The sequence below is a fragment of the Phyllostomus hastatus genome, unplaced genomic scaffold (assembly GCF_019186645.2).
Source record: "Phyllostomus hastatus isolate PE091 unplaced genomic scaffold, TTU_PhHast_1.1 phas_contig_40, whole genome shotgun sequence".
Lineage (NCBI taxonomy): Eukaryota > Metazoa > Chordata > Mammalia > Chiroptera > Phyllostomidae > Phyllostomus > Phyllostomus hastatus.
In genome coordinates this window covers 58846902-58868749 of record NW_025333872.1, presented here as the reverse complement: position 1 = coordinate 58868749, position 21848 = coordinate 58846902, and the positions used below count along the sequence as shown (strand labels likewise).

The window sequence follows — 21848 nt, the reverse complement described above, 5'->3', positions numbered from 1 at the left end:
CATTTTAGATGGGAGAAGTTATTGGAAAATCCCTTAGAAAATGTCAAAATGGTTTTCATACACTGCAAGCTTTAAGCTAACAGTTATTAAATATGCTAAAAAGCATAACAACAGAGCTGCTGAGAGACACTCTCGACCTCCTCACACGGAGAGTGCCATCAGACTGTGGGACAACAGGAAGAAACCCTTCTTCAGATGCCAAGATGGAAGAAGGCAGTGCGAGGGAAACCTCCAAAGTGGCCGGAGGTGGAGCAGGAAGTGCAGACCTGGATTCTGGAGCAGCATCAAACTGGGATTTCTGTTTGAACCAAGATGATACAAGAAGGCGGCAAAAGGATTGCATAAGAAAAAAACATTGATGATTTCTCAAGGACACCAAAATGGTGCTTTATGAAGAGAGGAGGTTTGAGCACAGGGACATGAGTGAAACTTGCCCCCAAACTTCCAGCGGCCTATGAGATCAAGTTTTGGAATTTCATTCTTATGTTATCAGTCTTCAAAAGACAACTTTGAACTGTCCCAAGTAGCTGGTATGGATGAGGTCCCTCCCACATTTGATGTGCCATTCAACAGAACTGTGAACATCCAAGGAGCAAAGACTATGGCTGTTGAATCTAGTCGTCATGAGAAATCACATTTCCCTGTTGTTCTGCCAGGGGCGTCCAACCTTTTAGCATCTCTGTACCACACTGGAAGAAGAGTTGTCTTGGGCCTCACATTATATACATTGTGACACATAATCACAAAAAAATCTCATAATGTTTTAAGTAAATTTACGATTTTGTGTCGGGCAGCATTCATAGCATTCTGGGCTACGGGTTGGACACTCCTGTTCTAGCCTGTTGTGCAGATGGGACAAAGCTGCCACCTGTGATTATCTTTAAGAGAAAAACACTTCCAAAAGAAAAGATTCCAAGTGAAGTTATTGTCTGCATTCATGAAAAAGGATGGATGAATGAAGAAGGCATGAAAATCTAGTTTAACAAAGTCTGGTCACGAAGGCTTGTGGGATTACTTAAAAAAACAGCTTTGCTTGTTTTGGATCACCTCAAAGCCCATTTTACTCGAAGTGCAAAAGCAATTGCAACAGACTTGAAAACCTAACTTGCTGTGATACCTGGTAGGTTAACCAGCCAACTGCATCCCCTTAATGTATCAGTAAACAAGCCCTTTAAGACCCTGATGAAGAAAGAGTGGATGTCGTGAATGCAATTAGCTGGTAATGATGTAATACCTACAGGCAGGGTCAAGGAAGCATCCATCGTTCAAGTTTATGATTGGATCCTAAGATCGTGGAACTGTGTCAAGAAGGAAGTGGTTAGGAAATTGTTTTAAAAATGCAGCATCAGTAATGCTGTGGATGGAACTGAGGATGATGAAATTAACTGGGATGAGGAAAGTGACTCTTCAGAAGACACTGGTAATGTAGAAATTGAAGAAGACGACATTTCTGATACTGACAGTGACAGAGTTCTTGGTCTTCTATGATGTATAAGTATCGTAAATTTGTTACTGGTACATAAAATTTCTTGTACCATAATATATTCAAAAATAAATTCTAAAATTCCTTTATAATACAAAAAAGAAAACAAGTTTCTAAATATAAATAAATAAAAAATTAAATTAAAAAGTTAAAACGAAAGATTCCCCCCCTGAAAGTTTGGCCCAAAAATGTGGGTGTGCATTATACACAGTGAAATACGGTATTAGCAAAGATTGTATTTCAGGCAATATCCTCCTCCTACCTTCCTACTTCCTATGGGGGAATAGGAACAAGAACCTAAGGGGACTGTCATGAAGAGTACCTCACTAGTGCTGACCTGGTAATTCCACACTGACTAGTTATAGGTTTCATTTCTGGGAGAGGCTGAAACTGCAATTAGGCTAGGTGTTAAATCTTGGTTTGCTGACGTGGGGCCTAGCACAAGTGACTTCATTTTGGATCTTTTGGATCTTTTTTTAACAGGGTATAGTTAAGATACATTCCATAGTGACAGCAGTGGCAAGCACTGATTAGGAACCAAGGGCTGCAGAAGGAGCCCCAGTACTCTAACGCCTATGTTTAGAACTTAAGGATCAATTCAGGGATTCTATTCTATTAAATTAATTTTGTTGAGGTACAATTTATATACAATAAAGCACACCCATTTTAATTATAAATTGATGAATTTGGACAGAGTTATATGCTTGGATAATCACCACCACAGGCGTTTTGTTTGACTAGCACTGTAGAATGCTTTAAGATCCCTTACTGATGGTGTCCTCATCAAGAGGGAATCTTGCATGCAAGATCTGATGATTCATTTCACTGAGAGATTAAAGGTGATGGGTATTTTGTGTGATGATATCCTCAACTAAGCACACCTCTGAGGAGAAGTCTTCTAGAGGTGAAGGCCGTAAATCAATTAAGTATTGTGCATTTTCCAAGCTTACTTTTCTTCTCATAACCCTGGCCTGGAGTGTCTCTCTGAGACCCTTGGGTTCTCATTCTGGGCTGGCCACTGTTCGTGTACAGGAAGCTTGGTTAAAGGTTATGTAGGTCTTTCACCTCTGTTTCATCGTGAGAAAAGTGAGAGGGCTCATTTTGATAATTTCTGCCTCTGACATTCCTAATTTCTCATGATAATGAGACTGAAATTATTTTATTTGAATTGAATGTCACAAATGTAAATAGAAAACCATTTTCTACCAGTATTGATCTGTGGATGGATTGTACTCCTTAATGAACAGGATAGAATCTGAATGTCTTGTAGTATTCATTATTCCTGGCATTGCTGTCATCGGGGAAATATATATCTTGATTACACTGACTGAGTGACCTTGAAGTTAGTTGGGTAAATAGTCTTCTAGATACATGTGTTTGTCTTGCATTAAGCTTTTTATAATGGCTGCTTTTTATTGCTTCTTGTTAGAGAAAAGAAAACCTTTATCTCTGCTGCTCAGGCCTGTAACCACTCCTAAAAAGCAAAGACAAAGAAGTGTATTGTTGTTAACTCTTGTGCCTGCTGGGTCGCCAGGCATTGTTTACTATGAATACCAAGGTTTGATTGACATAGTTGCTTATTCTGGATGTCTCTAGACCATTTTAAGGCAAAATGAAATTAACCACAGTTTTTAATATTATAAACAGCTTCTGATTTACAGATAGCTTGTGCCTCCTTGTAAATGTGTAATTTCAAACTGGGAAGGCATTTTTTGGCTTAGAAACAGCACTTTAAATAGTGGTTGGATTCTCATTCTCTGAATACAAAGGCCTATTTAACTCACAATATACCTAAATAATGACACTTATAGATCTGTGGAACCTGTCATTTTCAACTAAATTATTCATTTATAACTAGATTTCTGTGAGGGGAAGTAGCGGTTTACAGACTTAGAATATATGCTTTACGAACATATTTTGACCAGACATTATGCTGGGCACTGGGAATACAGAGATAAATAAAATACAATCCTTTCTCTCAGTGAGTGCACGGTGGGAAGATACACACAAATAGATCATCATCAAATAAGTTTTGAAAAAGAAATGATGAGATATATTCAGGGATCAGCAAAAATTAGTGAAAGCAAGGCAGAAGAGAAAAGTAGGGACCAGATTGTAGTGGATCATAATGTCATGTTTACAAGGGTGGATTTTTCCTGTGGTCAGTTGGAGCTGAGAAGATCAGATTTTTGCTTAAGAAAGACCATGGAGACAGGGGTATGGAGAATTAGTTTGAGGGTGCTGGGGCAGCAGCTTTATTAGGCTGTTATAATCAGCTGGTTGAGAAATGGTGAAGGCTTGAATCACAGCAGAGGTAATCAAGATAATGAAGTAAGGTACAGATCTGAGGACTGAGGGGATTTGAGGGATAAAGCATAGGATACATAGACTTCTTTTGTTGACTGAGGTACTGACAAAGGAATACCAGAGAGACAGTAAAAATTCAGGTTGAACAAGTTGTGTTTGAGATGATTTTGAAGATGGACAGCATATAGTTGATGTATTGCTAAGCTATATGGAAGTATAGATGTGGGAGTCATTAGCATATGGGTGATGGTTTGATGGTTGAAACCCTGAAATAAACTAGAATTAGGACTTTAAAAAATCTGTATTCAGAAGTGAGCTTGCATATTTTGGGATAAGAGCTTACTCTAGTTTCTTACAATGTAAAAAACGTTTTTTAAAGAAAGGGCCATGAGTACTAAACATTGGCGGTTTTCATTCATTCATTTACTTTTTCATTCAATAAATATTTATTAAATACTGTGTGCCTGGATTTCAGCAGATACATAAAGTGGTAACGGAAGTATCTTCCCTGACCTTTAGGAGGTTGCAATCACAATATTGGATTCTTTTATTTTTTAATCCTCTCCTGTCAATGAAGTTATTTTAAGGAGTAAACAATTATTAGACTGATGCTATTAGCAAATGATTGTTGGGTTTGCTAAGAAAAGAATGAATGTGTTTTACTCTTAGATACTTCTTTGCCCTGTTCCAATACAGAATCTTATTTTTTCAAGGTGAATAATGGAGAACAGTGTAAAGAAAGGAACATACACTGAGAGTTTTCTCCTGGGAATGTACTTCTGTATCAAATGTGAGGAGAGTTGTGCCGCTTCTGTCTTTAAATAAAAGAATAGTTGTAGCCATTAGTATTAGGCCAGCACAGTTCATTGTTCAGAAACTAGTCCGACTGATATTCTGATTGGTTTTATTCCTATTACTCAGGACTGTAAACAATTGTGTTTGCATTTTTCTGTCTTTATTGGTACTGATAAGAAACATCTTGTGGGTTCATATTTTTGTTCCAAATGTCCTGGAGTGGAAAGTGCAAAGCAAATGTAGATGGATAATTCTGTATCTTTAGGCTGTTCTATTTATGATGTGCCAATTAACTGAAATAAATTTAACCCTGTGAAAAAAGATGATTCTATAAAAGGAAAAGGCAAATCTGCAGTACATATAGGTATAAATTTAAGAATTAACCAAGTTCTGCAAAAATACAGATATTTTGAGAATAGTTCCTGGGTAATCATATTGTTTATCACATTATTTCCCTGACTTTTGCCTTTAAAATACAATTTAACTAAAACAAACCCTGAAGCCTTGATTTGTCTATCCGATTTTACTGCTGATAACTTAAATGTGAGGCATCCAACTCCAGCCATTTTTTCTGTTTCTATGGTAACTAAAGTGTGCAAACCCAGCAGTATCACTTTCTTTCACAGCTGGCATTTTGTGTTCACAGTAAGAAGAGGAGTTTTAGTAAAGCACAGTCTTTGTTAATTGGGATGTAACTAGGTCAGAACAATTTTGGTATCCTTTCTTTATTCTTTTAGGTTTGTATATGTGACTGTAGGTGTGTGTTCACGAGCTGTGGTTTCCTTTATGTTCTTTTAAGGCATATACTTTCATTTAATCACTGTTAGAGTTAGCCTTTTGAAAATTAAGCGTAGTATCTGTAAACACAACCCAGTGTGAAATCTTGAGGATTATATGGAGTTGTTCTGAGACTTGCCCCTAGCCCTATAGGCCTTTGAGTGTTTCCATTAAGAGAAAGGAAATGTATGTGAAAATCCTTTGAAAAACTAAATGTATTTTAATGGTGAGTATATTATTTATTTTGTTACTCTTATTTTGAAACATCAAGAATCTCACGATCTTAATATTTACAGTGTTCTCTTATTCTTGTTTTCACTTTCCATAGTTTTAGTTAGCTGGGGTCAGCTGCAATCCTAAAATATTAAATGGAAATCTGAGAATTAAATTTCATGCCGTTCTGAGTAGTGGGATGAAACTTCGGGCTGCGTGCTCTGTTTTGCCTTGAATCATCCCTTTGTCTGATGTATACATGCTATAGCTTCCTGACCATGAGTTACTTAGTAGCCATCTTGGTTATCAGAGAGAGACAGAGAGGCCACATTCACATAACTGTAATCACAATATAATGTTATAGTTGTTCTCTTTTATTATTAGTTACTGTTTATATATTGTATTTATTTTTTATTAATTTTAGAGAGAGAGAGGAAAGGAGAGATGGAAACATTGATTTGTTGTTTCACGTATTGATGCATTCATTGATTGATTTTTATGTGTGCATTGACCCAGGATTGAACCCGAAACCTTCGCGTATCGGGTACAACACCGTAACCAACCGAGCTACCAGGCCAGGGCCTAGTTACTGTTAATCTCTGTGACTAATTTAAAAATTAAACTTTATATTTCTGGCCAAGATGGAGGCATAGGTAAATACATTTTGCCCTCCTCACACAATCGAAAGAGGGTCAACAGCAAATTTAAAAACAAAAAATAACCAGAACCGTCAGGAAATCTAACTATTTGGAAGTTGGACAACAAAGGAGTTAAAAAAGAAACATTCATCCAGTCTGGGAGTAGGGGGTGGAGACAGGCAGCTGGGTAAAGAGGACACACAGCAACATAGTGGCTGGTGGACTGGGCAGTCCCACACTTGCATGAGGATAAACTGGGAGGAACAACTGGGGAGCGAGGCAGACAACACAACCCAGGGTTCCAGTGCAGGGAAATAGAGCCTCAAAACCTCTGACTGAAAAACCCTGTGGGGGTTGTGGCAGCAGGAGAAACTCCCACTCTCACAGGAGAGTTAATTGGAGAGACCCACAGGATCCTAGAACATACACAAGCCACCTACCTGGGAATCAGCACCAGAAGGGCCCAATTTGCTTGTGGGTAGTGGGGGAAGTGACTGAAATCTGGCAGAGAGTGGAGCACGCTCCATTGTTCCCTCTTGGACCCCTCCCCTACATACTGCGTCATAGCGCAGAGAGGATGGTTGCCCTGCCCTGGTGAATACCTTAGGCCCCATCCCTTTCAATGGAAAAGGCATGCCAAAACCAAAAAAATGCCGCTCAAAGAAAAAGAACAGATCAAAGCTCCAAAAATAGAACTAAGCAATGAAGAGGTAGCCAACCTATCAGATGCATAGTTCAGAACACTAGTAATCAGGATGCTCACAGAAATGGTTGAGTATGGATGCAGAGTAGCGGAAAAGATGAAGGCTATGCAAAGTGAAATAAGGAAAGTATACAGGGAAAGGAAATATACAGGGAACCAACAGTGAAGGGTAGGGAACCAGAGCTCAAATCAACAATTTGGACCAGAAGGAAGAAATAAACATTCAACCAGAATAGAATGAAGAAACAAGAATTCAATAAAATGAGAGGCTTAGGAACCTCTGGAACAACTTAAACATTCCAACATTCCAATCATAAGGGGGGCCAGAAGGACAGAGGAAGAGCAAGAAATTGAAAACTTATTTGAAAAAATAATGAAGGAAAACATCCCCAATCTGGCAAAGGAAACAGGCTTCCAGGAAGTCTAGGAAGCTCAGAGAATCCCAAAGACGTTGGACCAAAGAAAGCACACACCAAAGCACATCACAATTACATTACCCAAGGTTAAAGAGGAGAGAATCTTAAAGGCAGCAAGAGAAAAGAGTTATCTACGAAGGAGTTCCCATAAGGCTATCAGCTGATTTCTCAAAAGAAACCTTGCAGGCAAGAGTTCAAAGTCATGAAAGGCAAGGACATACATCCAGGATTGCTCTATCCAGCAAAGCTATCATTTAGAACTGAACGGCAGATAAAGTACTTCCCGGATAAGTCAAGTTAAAGGAGTTTATCATCAGCAAACTCTAATTATATGAAATGTTAAAAGGACTTATCTAAGAAAAGGAAGATGATCAAAACTATGAACAGTAAAATGACAAATTCACAACTATCAACAACTGAACCTAAAAAAAATACAAAAAAAAAAACAAAGTAAGCAAACAACTAGAACAGAAGCAGAATCGCAGAGATGGAGATCACATGGAGGGTTATCAGTGGGAATGTAGAGGGTGGAGAATGGGGGGAAATGGTACAGGAATAAGAAGCATAAAAGGTAGATGCAAAGTGGAGGGAGGTTAAGAACAGCATAGGAAATGGAGAAGTCAACAAACGTATGTGTATGACCCATGGAGATGAACTAAGGTGGAGGCATGCTGGTGGGAGGTGGGGTGCAGGGCACAGGGGAATAAAGAGAAAAAAATGAGACAACTGTAATAGCATAATCAGTAAAATACATTAAAAAATAAAAAATGAACTTTATCATAGGTATGGCAATGTATAGGAAAAAGCACAGTACATACAGGATTTGGTACTATCTATGGAGATACTAAGACTGGAGGTTTTAGAACTCGTATTTACTTGTTTTGAAAGAGACGGTTGGTCCCAGATAAAGGATGTGCATTAAAAAATGACTCCTTTTGCAATTCTAGATCTTGACTACTCCGTGTATACTGCCCAAACTTTGGGTTTCTTTCTTAGACTGTACAAAAGAGTTCACAGCCACTGCTCCCCTAAACCATGTTACTGCATGGTTTGCCCACATCTCAGATTCTATGAGGAGACCCCACACTTAGACCTTCCATAGGCTTCAACTGTGTTATGTCAAAAGTGTTTTCTACTAGCTTTGATACTAGCTAGATCCCCCTTGCTCTCTCTCTCTATATATCCTCATTCCATTGTGGTGCTCATGGTCTGTTTCCACATAATACTGACTGTAGGAACTTCTAACAAGAGTTAACTGACATGATGTAAGACCAGCTTCCTGCTTTTCTCCTATTCAGCAGTTGATAATCTGTTTTCATTTTTTATATGAAGTAGTTTTTGCTCCCATATTGCATACATTGTGTTTTTGTCTATGTCATTATTTTTTAAATAATTTAAGCTCAAAATTTAGGAAATACAAATTATGTTCCAAATGGTATATATAAGATGGAGAGAGTGAGAGAAACATTGATTTGTTGTTCTACTTACTGAGGCATTCATGGTTGCTTCTTGCATGTGCCCTGACTGAGGATTGAACTTGAAACCTGGGTGTATTAGGACAGTGCTCTAATCAGCTGAGCTACCCAGCCAGGGTTAAAAATTGTTATATCCCAGAGATCCCCTTCTCACTAAAGCCTTCAGAAGTACACTCTAGTACTGTCTTTATGTTCTTTCCACTTGTTTGAGTATTATTTACTGTGTCTGGCTTCTTTTTAGTCACCAATGACCTCCTAATGGTCCAAAAGTTACCTTTTCACTGCCTCATTCTCTTGTGCCTAAAGATCACCTCTTCCTTTCTCAACTCTCTTGGCTTCTAGAACCCTGTGCTACCTACGTTTTCATGCTGTGGGTGTTCCTTTACAGGTGGTTTCATTGGCTCTTTTTCATCTAACCACCCTTTTTTCCTCTCGGCATTATTTATTCCTTATTATGTTTTCTAAAATACTATTTCTCTAGTTATAAATAATACCAAAATGTACCAAAGCAAACATTATAGAAATGTATATTGTAGTAGTAAATGACAGTCTGCCCAAACGCTTCTGTTAGAGATTGGGCAGAACACCAAAATCTACATATGTGTTACACAACTTGCAGAAATTATAGGTCATACAGAACCATAATATAAAATCATGCTAATTCCAGTTATGTAAAACCAAAAGTTTTTCCATGTTTCCACATCATTCTGTATGATTGACAAGCCCCCTCTCTCGACCTTCACCATACCTCCGCTGCTCCTCCTATGCTAACTCTCCTCTCACGTTGACTTCAGTCTCTTTGCCCTTTCCCCAGTTAGCCAGCCTGCTGGCTCTCCTAGGTTTTTCCTTACTGCTCCAAACACCATGTCCTTGCCCTTCCTGCAAATTTGTGGCAGCCCTCACTGACTCTCACAGCACAGGCCAGGCAATGCTCAAGTACCTATCCTGTTCTCAAATAAACTGTGCCAAAGTCAGAAGAATTGGAAACAGCCGGCAAGCCTTCCCTTGGGTTACCTTCTCTCTAGAACCATTAGTGCCTGTTCTCCCTGCTGCCTAGCGTGTCTTCGGTTCACCAGGCAAACTCCTGCCTCGAGGCTTGCAACTTGCTCCTTCCTTTTAGATTCAGCCAGCTTATACTGTCCTTTCTTCAGATCTTATCCAAAACGTTAACTTCTCATGGAGGTATTCTCTGAATAATTTAAAATAGTGCTTAAATATTGTTGAAAATAATGCCCTCCTAAACCACTCCCAGCAGGGCTTGTTCCCACTTATTGCTTTCTTTTTGTTGTTATTATAGTCTTAAAACATGGTGTATACCAAAGAATATTTGGAACATTTATGTACTTCATAAAGCTTAACAGTCAAGAGCCTGTCCCTTAACCCAATAGCTGGAACATTACCAATAGCTTGCTTCTACTTTCGTTTTTCACCATCCTATCCTTCAGCCTCCTTCCAAGAGGTAACAGATATCCTGAATTTTTAATCCATTACTCACTTCTTTGTAAAAACAGATTTATTACATTCATATGTATGCCTAAACAACATATATATTTTTACTTTGCTTGGTTTTAAGTTTTATGAAAATGGCACTCTGCTGTGTATAGTCTTTTAAAACTGTTTTGGTTGTTTTTACTCTACATAATACATCTAAGATTTGAATATTTCTAAACCCTTATTTGTAATTCACTGATTTTCACTGCGATTTTAAAGTTCATATATGACTCTGCCACAATTAATTTCTCCATTTTTCTATTAGCTAAAAATCTGGGATGTGTCCATATTTTTTTGTTTGTTTTACAAACTGTGCTTCTAAGAACATTCTCTAGGGTATCTAAAAATGGAATTACTGAGTTGAAGGGTATGCAGTGTTTCAGTTTTGCAAGATGATGCCAAATCCTTTTCCAAAGAAGCTGTACCAATTTATTCTCCCACCAGCAATGTACTGACATTTCTCCACTTACTACGTAACATTTCTTAATTTTTAACCAACATACTAGATGTAAAATAGTATCTCACTGTGATATTAATTTGCATTTCCTTCGTTATTAATGAGGTTGAGCATCTTTTCATATGCTTAGTGCTTAAACATGGGTCTTATTAAATACCTGTTTGGGCATTTTGTCCATTTTTCTACTGGGTTGCCTTTCCTACTGATTTGCAGGAAGTTCTTTATTCTGGATACTAAATCTTTGTTACTTGTATGTGTAACAAATACTTCTGGTTTGTACTTTGTCTTTATTTTCTTTATCTTTGATGATTGGAAGTTATTTTAATAGCCAAATTTATCAGTCTTTTCTTTTTATGGTTATTTCTTGCATCTTGTTTAAGAAATTCTTCCATACCTCAGGGTCAGAGTGTTTCCTATATTTTTCCCCCAAAAGTTTTAAAGTTTTGCTTTTCACATTTAAGCCTTTAATCCACCTGAAATTGGGGTGTGTGTGTGTGTGTGTGTGTGTGTGCGCACGCGGTATAAGGTGAGGGTCCATTTTATTTATTTTCCCCATTTGGATCACCTGTTTTGCCAGCGCCATGGATTGCAAGTCCTTTTCCCCCCACTGATCTCAAGTTCCTCCTCTCTCACTGTCATGGTTCCATCCAGTGCTGTGTTCTGCCCCACAGATCAGTTTGTCTTCAGCTGGTCTTTCCCTGTACCAGTATCACATTGTCTTAATTGCTCTAGGTTTAAAATAAATCTTTTTTTTTTTCTAGTTAAACAATCATTTTATTGCTCGAGTACAGACATTTTACGCAACGAGGGCAGAGGCTGTGGATGATTCGTATTTCCAATTGGGAGGGAGGACTCATTTGGTTTTATAGTATCGAGCCAACCGGTGAATATGGCTCTCAGTCAGAATCAGACGAAATTTAGCATCCTTATCCTTTCTGTTCCTCTCAAGATGCTTTCAAACAGCAACACCTTTCTTAATTAAATGGTACAGATCTTCAGGCAGATCAGGAGCAAGTCCTTTGGACTTAAGAATTCTCAAGATTTTATTGCCTGTCACAAAACGTACTTGTGCAACGCCATGTGAGTCTCTCAGGATCACACCGATTTGTGAGGGTGTCAGGCCCTTCTTGGCCAGTTTGTAAATCTGTTCCTTCACGTCATCAGACGTCAGACGTCAATTTCAGCTAGGTGGGGACGCTGCGGCGGTAGGGCAGAGCCGACTGGGACAGGCCCTTCCCGGGAACGTGCATGCGACCCATGATGGCGGAGGACAGCAGATTTAAAATAAATCTTGATATCATGTTTTGAGCCAGATTTCTCTCTTCATCTCTACTTCTAACGCTTTCACAGTATCTTGGCTATTCTTAGCTCTTTGCTCTTCCACATACATTTTTAAACCAGCTTTTCAAGTTCCACAATAAAAAACCTGGATGAGATTTTGATTGAAGTTGCATTGAATTTACACATAAGTATGGGGAGAATTGATGTCTTTGCTATACAGGGATAGGCAAAAGTAGGTTTACGGTGGTTCATATGGAAAATAATATACTAATTAATAATGAAAGAATAAACTGTTTCACCTACTCACAACTGTAAACCTACTTTTGCCCGCCTCCTCTATTGAATCTTATCTATAAGCATGGGCTTTTAATTTATTTAGGATTTTGTAATATCATTTAATATAAGATTTCAAGATATTTTGTATAAAAATTCTTGTACATCCTTTGATATATTTATTCCTAGGCACCTTACCGTTCTTCGTTGTTGTTATTGCTGCTCTAGAAATGCTGCCTTTGAAAAATTATTATTTCCCAGCTTTTTTTCTTAACTGGTATATAGAAATACAGTTGACTTTGTCAATTGCTCTGTTAGCCAGACATCCTACCAAACTCTGTTACTATTGCTAATTTGTTTGTACGTACTTTGGATTTTCTGTGTAGATAATGTCATTTCCAAATAAGCATACCTTTGTTTCTGCCTCTCCAATCCATATGCCTCTAGTTACTGTTTTATAGCACTAGGCTTATAATATAGTGTTGACTTTAGAAGTAGTAATTTTGGGTATCTTTGCATTATTTTTTATTTTTTTTTATCCTCACCCAAGGGCAACCTGAGGACATTTTTTCAGTGATTTTAGAGAGGGGAAGGGAGAGAGGGAAACATCGATCAGTTGTCTCCTGTAGGCACCCAGACATGGGATCCTACTCATCCAGACTGAGGAATCAAACCTGCAACCCAGGTATGTGCCCTTACTGGGAGTCAAACCCGCAACCTTTCAGTTACAGGACGATGCTCCAACCAACTGAGCCACACCAGCCAGGGCACATTATTCCTGATTTTAAAGGGAGTGCTTCTAATATTTTCTTCTCAGTTTCTGATACCCATTATTGGGTTAAGGAAGTTTTTTTTTCTTTTTTAAAGATTTCATTTATTTATTTTTAGAGGGGGGAAGGGAGGGAGAAAGAAAGGGAGAGTAACATCAATTGTGGTTGCCTCTTGTGTGCCCCCTACTGGGGACCTGGCCTACCACCCAGGCATGTGCCCTGAATGGGAATCAGACCTGCGACCTTTTGGTTCGCAGGCTGGCTCTCAGTGTACTGAGCCAGGGCAGGAATTTTTTCCTCTAACTTGATGAGAGTGTTTATCATGAATGGGTGTTAAATTTCATCAACTGCTTTTTCAGCCGATCAAGATAATTATGTTTTTTAGCCACTATCAAGATAATTATCTTTAATCTGCTACTATGGTGATGGACTTATATAGATTTTCTTATGTTAAGCCATCCTGGCATTCCTATTTCTGTATTTGGCGTAATAATATTTTGTTTAATATTTTTATATACTCATGAGTGAGGTTGGCCTGAAATTTTTTTTCACTTTGTCTGCTTTTGTCAAGGTTATACTGGCCTTCTAGAATGTATTGGGAACATTCCCTGTTTTCTGTTCTCTGAAAATGTTTGAATAAAATTTGAAATAATCTGTTTATTGAAAATTTGGAAAACTTGCATCTTGATCATCTAGGATCTGGCTCTTAACTACAGTTTCAATTTATTCAGCACTGTCAGGCTTTCTAATTCATTTTGAGTCAATTTTTAGGATACATTTTCTTATCTTTGTCTATTTTGTGTATGTTTTAAAATTAATAGATATAAAGTTGTTCGTATGCTTCTTTTATCTTTCTAACCTCCACAGAATTTATAGTTAAGTTCATTTCTGTAATTTGTAATGTTAATTTGTGCTTTCTCTCCTCTTGCTCTAGTTGTCCTAGAGCAAGGGTGTCCAACCCGCGGCCCATGGGCTGCATGCGGCCCAGGCTATGAATGTGACTCAATGCGAAATTATAAATTTACTTACAACATTACTTAGTTTTATCACTAAGCTTTATTATTTATATATGTACATTTTCTATATTAGTAGTGATCACAAACTTGGGACCTGCTCGATGCTCAATGCTTAAAAGATTACTGAAAGTGCTGCTGTATAATTCGGGTTATTATGTGAGGACTTTTTGCTTACCTGTGGTCGTGGATATCATGAAAATTATGCATGGATCTGTTTTTCTTTTCGCTCATCAGTTTTCATTAGTGTTTATGTATATAATGTGAGGCCCAAGACAACTCTTCTTCCAGTGTGGCCCAGAGATGCCAAAAAGTTGGACACCCCTGTCCTAGAGGCTTCATAAATCCTCTGTAGTTCATAGGTTTCTTCCCTTGCCCTTTTGTTCTTCTGTGTGTTTTGTTTATCCTGTTGAGCTTTTTAAACTTAACTTTGGCACGTGGTGATTTTTATCATTCCTTCCTTTCTAACATAAATGATTTCTTCATAGTTTTTTCTTTTACTGCTTAGTGATTTAGAATTATTTTTAAATTTCCAAATATATGGAGTTTTAAGTTTTTGCTCTTGTAATCGACTTTTAACTTAATTGCAGTGTGGTCACAGAACACAGTCTGTCTGATAATAATTCCTTGAAATTTCTTGAGACCTACTAGTATACTTTCAGTATTTGTAAATATTCAAGTGTACTTGAGAAAAATGTGTACTCTCCAATTATTGGGTAAAAGATGTGTATATGACTGCTATGTCATCCTTGTTCTTTGTGTCCTTGGGTAGTCTGTATCTTTGTCTACTTGACATCAGTAATCAAGAAAAGTATTGTATCATGGGTCTTTTCCCTTCCTGAAGTTACATCATTTTTTGCTGTATGTATTTATTCGAGTATGTCACAAATGTAGAAGTGTTGCCTCTTCCTGGAGAACTGAACCTTGTGTCATTATATAGGGACCATCTCTATTCCTAGTAATACTTTTGTCTTAAAGTTACTTTGTCTAACATTTACTTAGCTAATCCAGCTCTTTTTTTCCTGTTTATTGAATTTATTGGGGTGACTCTGGTTAACAAAATTTACAGGTTTCTGGTGCACAATTCTACATTACATCATCTCTATACTGTATTGGTGTGTGTTCACCCCTCCAAATCAAATCTCCATCACCATTCATCTCCCTCCCCATACTCTCCTCCAGCCTGCCCCATGATCCACCTTTCTTTTAGCAGTTTGCCTGATACATCTTTTTAATAGCCTTTTACTTTCAGCTTTTATGGTGCTTCCACTTAGGTGGACCTTTTGTAAGTGGTATAGAATGGATTTTGTTTTTAATCCAATATGGAAATCATATGCTTTTAGCATGAAAATGGTTCTAAATTAGGAAGTTTTTTCTCCAGAGAGGATTTCCTCTGCTTCTGCTGGAAGCATCTAGGTTTATTACATTCTCCTTGAGAGTCTCAGCTGATTGAGGGGTAGCCGCTCAGCTTTCACATTTTGCTAGTGGCCCAAGGTTCAGTGTCCCTGCTGAAGTGTGTTACTGTCATCTGCCTTCAGGCCCATCCCACCTTCCTGTCATTCTCCAGCCACAAGGATACATTATTTGGGGTGAGGCTGGGGGCTGTTATAGACCTGTGGTGAGATCAGGGATTCTTCAAAGAATGTTTCTTATGTAGCCCATGTCTGTTCTGTAGTGACAAGAGTCCCCTAGAGCACTTAGTCTGCCATAATACCAGCTGTGGGAATTTCTGGTATTCTCCTTGTTTTGTTTTACCACAATACTTACAAGTATCTGATGTACTGTGGATTTGTTTATTGCTTTTCTCTTTCCACTAGAATGTAAGCTTCATGAGGGCAAGGATTTGTCCTATTTTGTTTACTACTGTATCTCTAGCATCTAAACCAATGCCTGATACTTGGTATGTTCTCAGTCAATATTTGTTGAATGAATGACTATGGAGGGTGGAGAAGGTGGTGTAAAAAGAGCCATGCCAAGTACTCAACTTTTACCTTGAAATGCTCTGTGTGTTCATCCATGACTATTGTCACAAGTTAGGATGCCCTTTTCCCTAGGTTATTGTATTCCACATCCACTTCGCCTCTCTGTCTCTGCTTTGTGGTTTATCCATCCCTTCCATTTCATTCTTCATAATCCTATGAGAGTTTTTCCCCTAAATAGATGTAGGGAACTGCCTTGTCTGGTTTCAGAAGCTGTAACCCCCCATGGCCAAGGCTGAGTGAGAGACCTTGGGACCATAAATCACTAAAGAGACAAAGCTAATCTCCCTGGCAGGGGTGCTGCCTCTGCCCACCTTACTTCACTCTGCCTGGCCCCCAGTGCATGACCGGTTCGCCAATGACGGGTAAAATTACCCAAAGGAGGGACCACCTAAGACAGGCATGGTCATGAGGGATCCCTCAGGGAAGGACTTGGGGGGCTATGGAGAAAGGGATGATGGACCTTCAGCCTTTGACTTTGACATGGCCCGAGTCCTCATTCTGTCTGCAAGAAGTCTCCTAATCTCTTGGCTGCCTTACTTCTCCTGCCTGACTTAAGCCTGACACAATGACAGAGGGTGGTGCAGCCCTGTGCTGGAAAGGGCGGATTGTGGGGGGTGGGGGGTGATCAGGCCTAAGAAAGAATATATAAAATCCTGTGAAACCTGCTTTGCTAAGAATGCCCTCAATTTTCTGATAAGGGTCCAAGCAGGAAATGAGTTTGTTTCTCAAAGTTTTATAGCCCTTTAGCTAACAGACCCTGACTCAAAATAAGCCCTGGTAGTTCTTTGAATGTTATTATTGTTTGATCCTTGCTGCCTGACAATGATTGATGAGCTTTACCTGTATACCTGTGCAAATTGAACCCAATAAAAGCCTATTGAGAAAAGACTCTTGGTCCTTCTCCTTTGAGAGATTGTCCATCTTTCCTCCTCAAGCAGATCATGTCTTGGTAGACTTATTCTTATCTGTGGCAGATGGGGGGCTCTGTGGGCAAAGCTCCCCCAGAAATATAGATCTGATTATTTTACTGTTCTGCTCAGCTTAGCCTATAGAATACATTCCAGCTTCTTTAATGTGGCATTTTATTCCCAACATGGTTTCTAGTCTCATTTCTACACTGAGCATCTTGAACACTTTAGATGCTCTCAGTATGCTGTGTCTGTGATGTTTATGTGATCATACTCTTGTTTATAGGGCTCCTTGAGCCTGGAAAGTCATTCTTTTGTTTATGCTTATCAAAGTCTTAGTCATCCTTATATTCATTCAAAGTCATCTTCTTACTAAAGACTAATATTCATTGAAAAATATCATTCATTCTTGACATTTTATTTTGCTGTTTTGTATTCTAAAAATCTGTCTGTTCATCTTTCCGCACTAGGTTTTAAGTTCCTTGAGTCCAGAGATTTTGTTCCCGAAAGTCTCCAGTACAATGCTTCAAACATAATGGATCTTTGATAAATAGTTTTAAAGCTTGAATTTTGAGTGTTAAGTTTTCGTCTGATGCTATTTTTTTCCTTATGCTATGATAAACTAATCTTGTCTTTTGCCTTCAGTTGTCACACTCCAGTGACCAACTTTCAAATTCAGATCTTCCTATTTTCACCCCCTGGCTAGTATGACCTAGCATCTCACCTTCCTCAAACTCACTATGTCATCGCCATCTTTGTGTCACTCCTACTCCCAAACCAGTACTTCTCATAACTTTGCCATAATAAGGCACCATCATTCTTACAGTCATATAACTCAAAACCTTGGTGAAATCTTTGTCACCCTTTGTCTTAATCTTCTGATTTCAAAAAATCAGAAAGTCCTGTTTATTTCTTCTTTAAGACTTTATTCAGTTCATAACTCATTTCAAGCCGAGAAGACCTTATAAATGGAATTTACAGAGGAGACATTGCCCAAAGGCCTTCCTAGACAGCTCCTCTGTTTCCAGACGTCCGCTACAGATGAGGATGACTTCAAAGGTGGTGGACATGTTTGCAGCCTACTGTTTATATAGCTTTGTATTAGCCTTGGTTTTTATTTTATGTCTTGAAATTATATTTTGAATACCTTGCTTTTGCATGAACTAGAGCTGAAAACGTGTATGAATTTTAATGGAGTCTGTTGAATGTTGATCATATTTTCCTACAGGAGTTTAGAAATATTTAGCAAGGAATATTCCATTTGATTTGTTTAAAGGAAGGTAATTATGTTGTGGTTTGAAATTTCATATGAATTTTTCAGCCACAAAAACTGTTGTGGGCAGCAAGCAGACAGTTCATGATTTGTACAGGTTTTTAAATTATTACTCATTGCTCTGCGAGGCAAATGGAGATGACAGCTTTAATTACTTTGTATTTATTTGTATGATAAAATTTTGAAAATAAGATGTTTCCATAGCAAAGATGTTTATGGAAAGTTATTGCTAACTTCAAGGATGTCAAATGCTTTAACTATGTAGAGGGTACTTAATATTTGATTATAGTTTTGTTGAAAATACACAATATTATAAGAACTTTTTTCTATTATAAGAACTTTTTTCCATTTTAGAGCATGTCAAAAGAATAAACATAGTAATTTGAATGCTCTATTTTTATTTCTAGAAACCAGCAAATATCCTAGTAATGGGAGAAGGTCCTGAGAGGGGGAGAGTCAAAATAGGTAGGTAATTATTTCTAAAATAATTTATTAAGAAACTGAAGTGACTGCAATGATGGTTTCCCTTTTTAATACTATTATTTAAGTAATTAATTTAAAAATTACTTTCTCGTAGTATATTTAGAAAAGGTATTGGGAAATATAGTGTTTAAATCCCTTGTTTATTCCCAAAATAAGGTTCTATAATTCTAAGCTGAGTTAAGCAAGCCCACGAAAACTTTCATTCCCATACAAAATCCCAAACATGTATTTATGTCACTATGACTGTCCTGCACAGTCACCCAAAACATAATCCCATAAAGCTTACTTTTGTTTCAACTTTACCAAGTGTTCTTTCCTTAAACATATCTCTTCCACTCTTACCTAATACATACAGACCTTCACAGATATCTTCCCCCGTCCCACATATGTTCTGTGCCAGGGACCAACATATCTTTTCCAAATGGATGTATATGTTTATAGACCCTCTTACTTGCCAATCTTAAGGTTAAGGCAGTGGAAAGAAGTCTCATCTATGCATTAAAAAATTTTTTTCCAACCCTGAAGGATCTAAAAGAAATTGGCATCATTTATACCTATGACATATTTGGGGAGAACGTGAGCTAAGAAATACTTTGTTCTAATTTCTTTTAATAGAAATTACATTTATTGAATGTTCAATATTTTTTAGAAGGATTTAAAAAATAAATTTTGTGTCATCAACCTGCTTTCCTTGCTATTAGACTGTATCATGCTAGGGTTGGTACAAAATGCTAACTTGACCTACTACAAATTGATTCTGTCCTACTTCAGCTGAACCTGCCCTGCTGCCTAGCCTGCTACTTCAGTTAATACACTGGCCCAGGCCCTGAAGATGCTGTTCTAAACCAACTTCTCTTTCTTTAAATTTCCTCTTGGAGTTTACTGTGATGCAGTCATTCAAAAGTTTTGTTGATGTTAATTAAGAACCAGGTCACTGCTTTCCATCCCTTTCCTTTTCCATCTCTTTTGCACCGCTCCTCGCTAATTTCTCACTCACGCTTACGTTTTTTCTTATAGGCATTTATTGAGTCCCTACTTTTTGCTAGACACTGGTGAAAGTGGGAGGGAGATAAAGGATAGTTCCTCCCTGTGAGAGACATTAAAATAAATGGTGTCCTATCCAGTGTGGTAGATACTTTCATATATTACTTACCTTGTGGTTTTACACAACCGCCCTTTATGGTAGATATTGTAGATAAGGAAAGCTGGATTTAGAGAGGGTATAGCTTGTTCTGCCTTCCAAAGGAAGGACTTGAATTCCAAGTCCCGAGTCTCTTTCCCTACAAACATTGCTACCCAGTGAGAGCAGAGCTGTCTGGTGTGACCTCACTGACCACTTTTTGTCGGCACAGCTCTGCCTTTGAAACAGTCAGAGGAAGAGGGACTCCGCCCTCCTGAGGCCCAGCTGGTGTCCTTCTTTGCTTAAATGACCTTCCTGCTACCCTTCAGCCCCTCATATTATGGGATCTCCATTCTCCCCTTCTCAGGGTCCCCCGTCTTCACCTTCAAACATTCACGGTTCTCTTCTTGATTTTAAATGAAATCTTCTCATTTCCATTGTGTTTTTGTTGCCATCTGCTCTACCTGTTTTTCCTTGTTCCTCTACTTCTAAAACACATATTCACCCATTGGTTCCACTCACCCTGATTTTTTATAATCTGTCCTCTAATTCCATTCCTCAGTTGAAACTGCTCTGTAAAAGGACAACTTTTCACTTCTATTTTACCAAATCTAGTGGCCTGTATTTAGTCACCATTTTCCCTTACTGCCTTAGCCATTTGTTCTCCTGAGCAGTCAGTCTGGCCTTGGGACTCTTTTTTTTCCTTGGTCCGTATGATATCACATATTCTGTATACTGCTTCTGCTGTTACCTCTGTATTTTACTCGTTACTGCCTCTTACTTGTATCAGCCTTTTGTTTCAGTACACCCTAGCCACTGGCTGTGGACATGACTCCCTCTCCAACTTACTTATTTGGGAATTGGTTATTTGTAGCCTCAAAATCTTAGACTGTATGAAAATTATTTTAAGATCTAGATTTCAGATTCCATTCTGTCACCCTAAGTGAAATCCTTATGTCTATTTGATTTCCTGTTGTCAGCCTATACTCTATTATTCCGAACCAAATTCATCGTTTTCTTACACTTTCCCTTGCTTGTACCTGTCATCACATTTAACCCAGTCACCCAAACTTAATGTCTTCCCCTTATGGCTCCCACATATCTCTACAGTCTCTCAACATGAAATTCTGTATCCTAACCAGGCTAGTTACTTGCCTTACTGTTAAGAGTTTTAGGATGGTAATTCTGTTCAAGATTCCAGATAAAATCAGGGTTAAAACTAAGCAATAATTAATAATAAAGGACAAGTAAACAATCTACTTGATTAATTGCTTTAAATTTGTTTTAATAGCACATTATTATTATTTTTTAATAGTAATGCTCTGATGTCTATGCTTAACACCACAATACAGTTCTTTTCTGGTTGAAAAGAAAAGCATCATCAAGCGGAAAACACTTTGTGCCCTGCCCCATATCTAAGCCTTTCCCCCCTCAGCAACCTATGACAGACTTCCCAGGCCTTACCGAAAATGCTTACTGCCTTCTTTACTATTCCCAACAATGTATCCTTCAGAACCCAGCTCAGGTTCTACTTTCCATTTAGTCCATTTGTAGAAGTGTTTATTAAACATGGTTCCAGAAACACAATGGAGACATAGGCTCCTCCTTCAGATTTAGAGTTTAGTCGAAACCAGTAGCAACTTTCCTGTATTCTTATAACATTTACCCTTTTTCAGTTTTTGTCTACTCTGTGTATTCTGTAATCTCCCCTTCGTGTTAGCTCCTTGGTGGTAGACAATGTCTTTTGCTGTTTTTCTCTCATTTGTTCTCCCCGATTAGCACCCACAGCAGAATTTTACTACTGCTACCAACTGAACTGAAGATTTCATTCCTATCCAATTTTAGGAAAACAATTGTTAGTAATGTTTAAGCTAGTTACCTTTTGTCTAAATTAGTAGTTATTTGAAAAATGGTTTAAAACTCCTTTAAAGTTCACACAATAGGCAGGGATTGTTTTCAAGAATGTATATTGTGTTTTCTGGCCTTTCAT

The 21848-nt window shown here is 38.1% G+C and overlaps 1 protein-coding gene and 1 pseudogene across 3 annotated transcripts in view; one reads left to right on the top strand and one right to left on the bottom strand.

Annotated features, from left to right (window-relative positions):
• CDK19 (cyclin dependent kinase 19) overlaps positions 1-21848 on the top strand; it is a 142731-nt gene that overhangs the window by 99452 nt on the left and 21431 nt on the right. For all 3 annotated transcript variants that reach the window (XM_045843005.1, XM_045843007.1, XM_045843008.1), the window contains one exon: positions 18663-18720. In XM_045843005.1, the coding sequence (XP_045698961.1) occupies positions 18663-18720 (58 nt within the window). The remainder of the gene's footprint in view (positions 1-18662; positions 18721-21848) is intronic.
• On the bottom strand, positions 11502-12018 carry LOC123821546 (annotated as a pseudogene).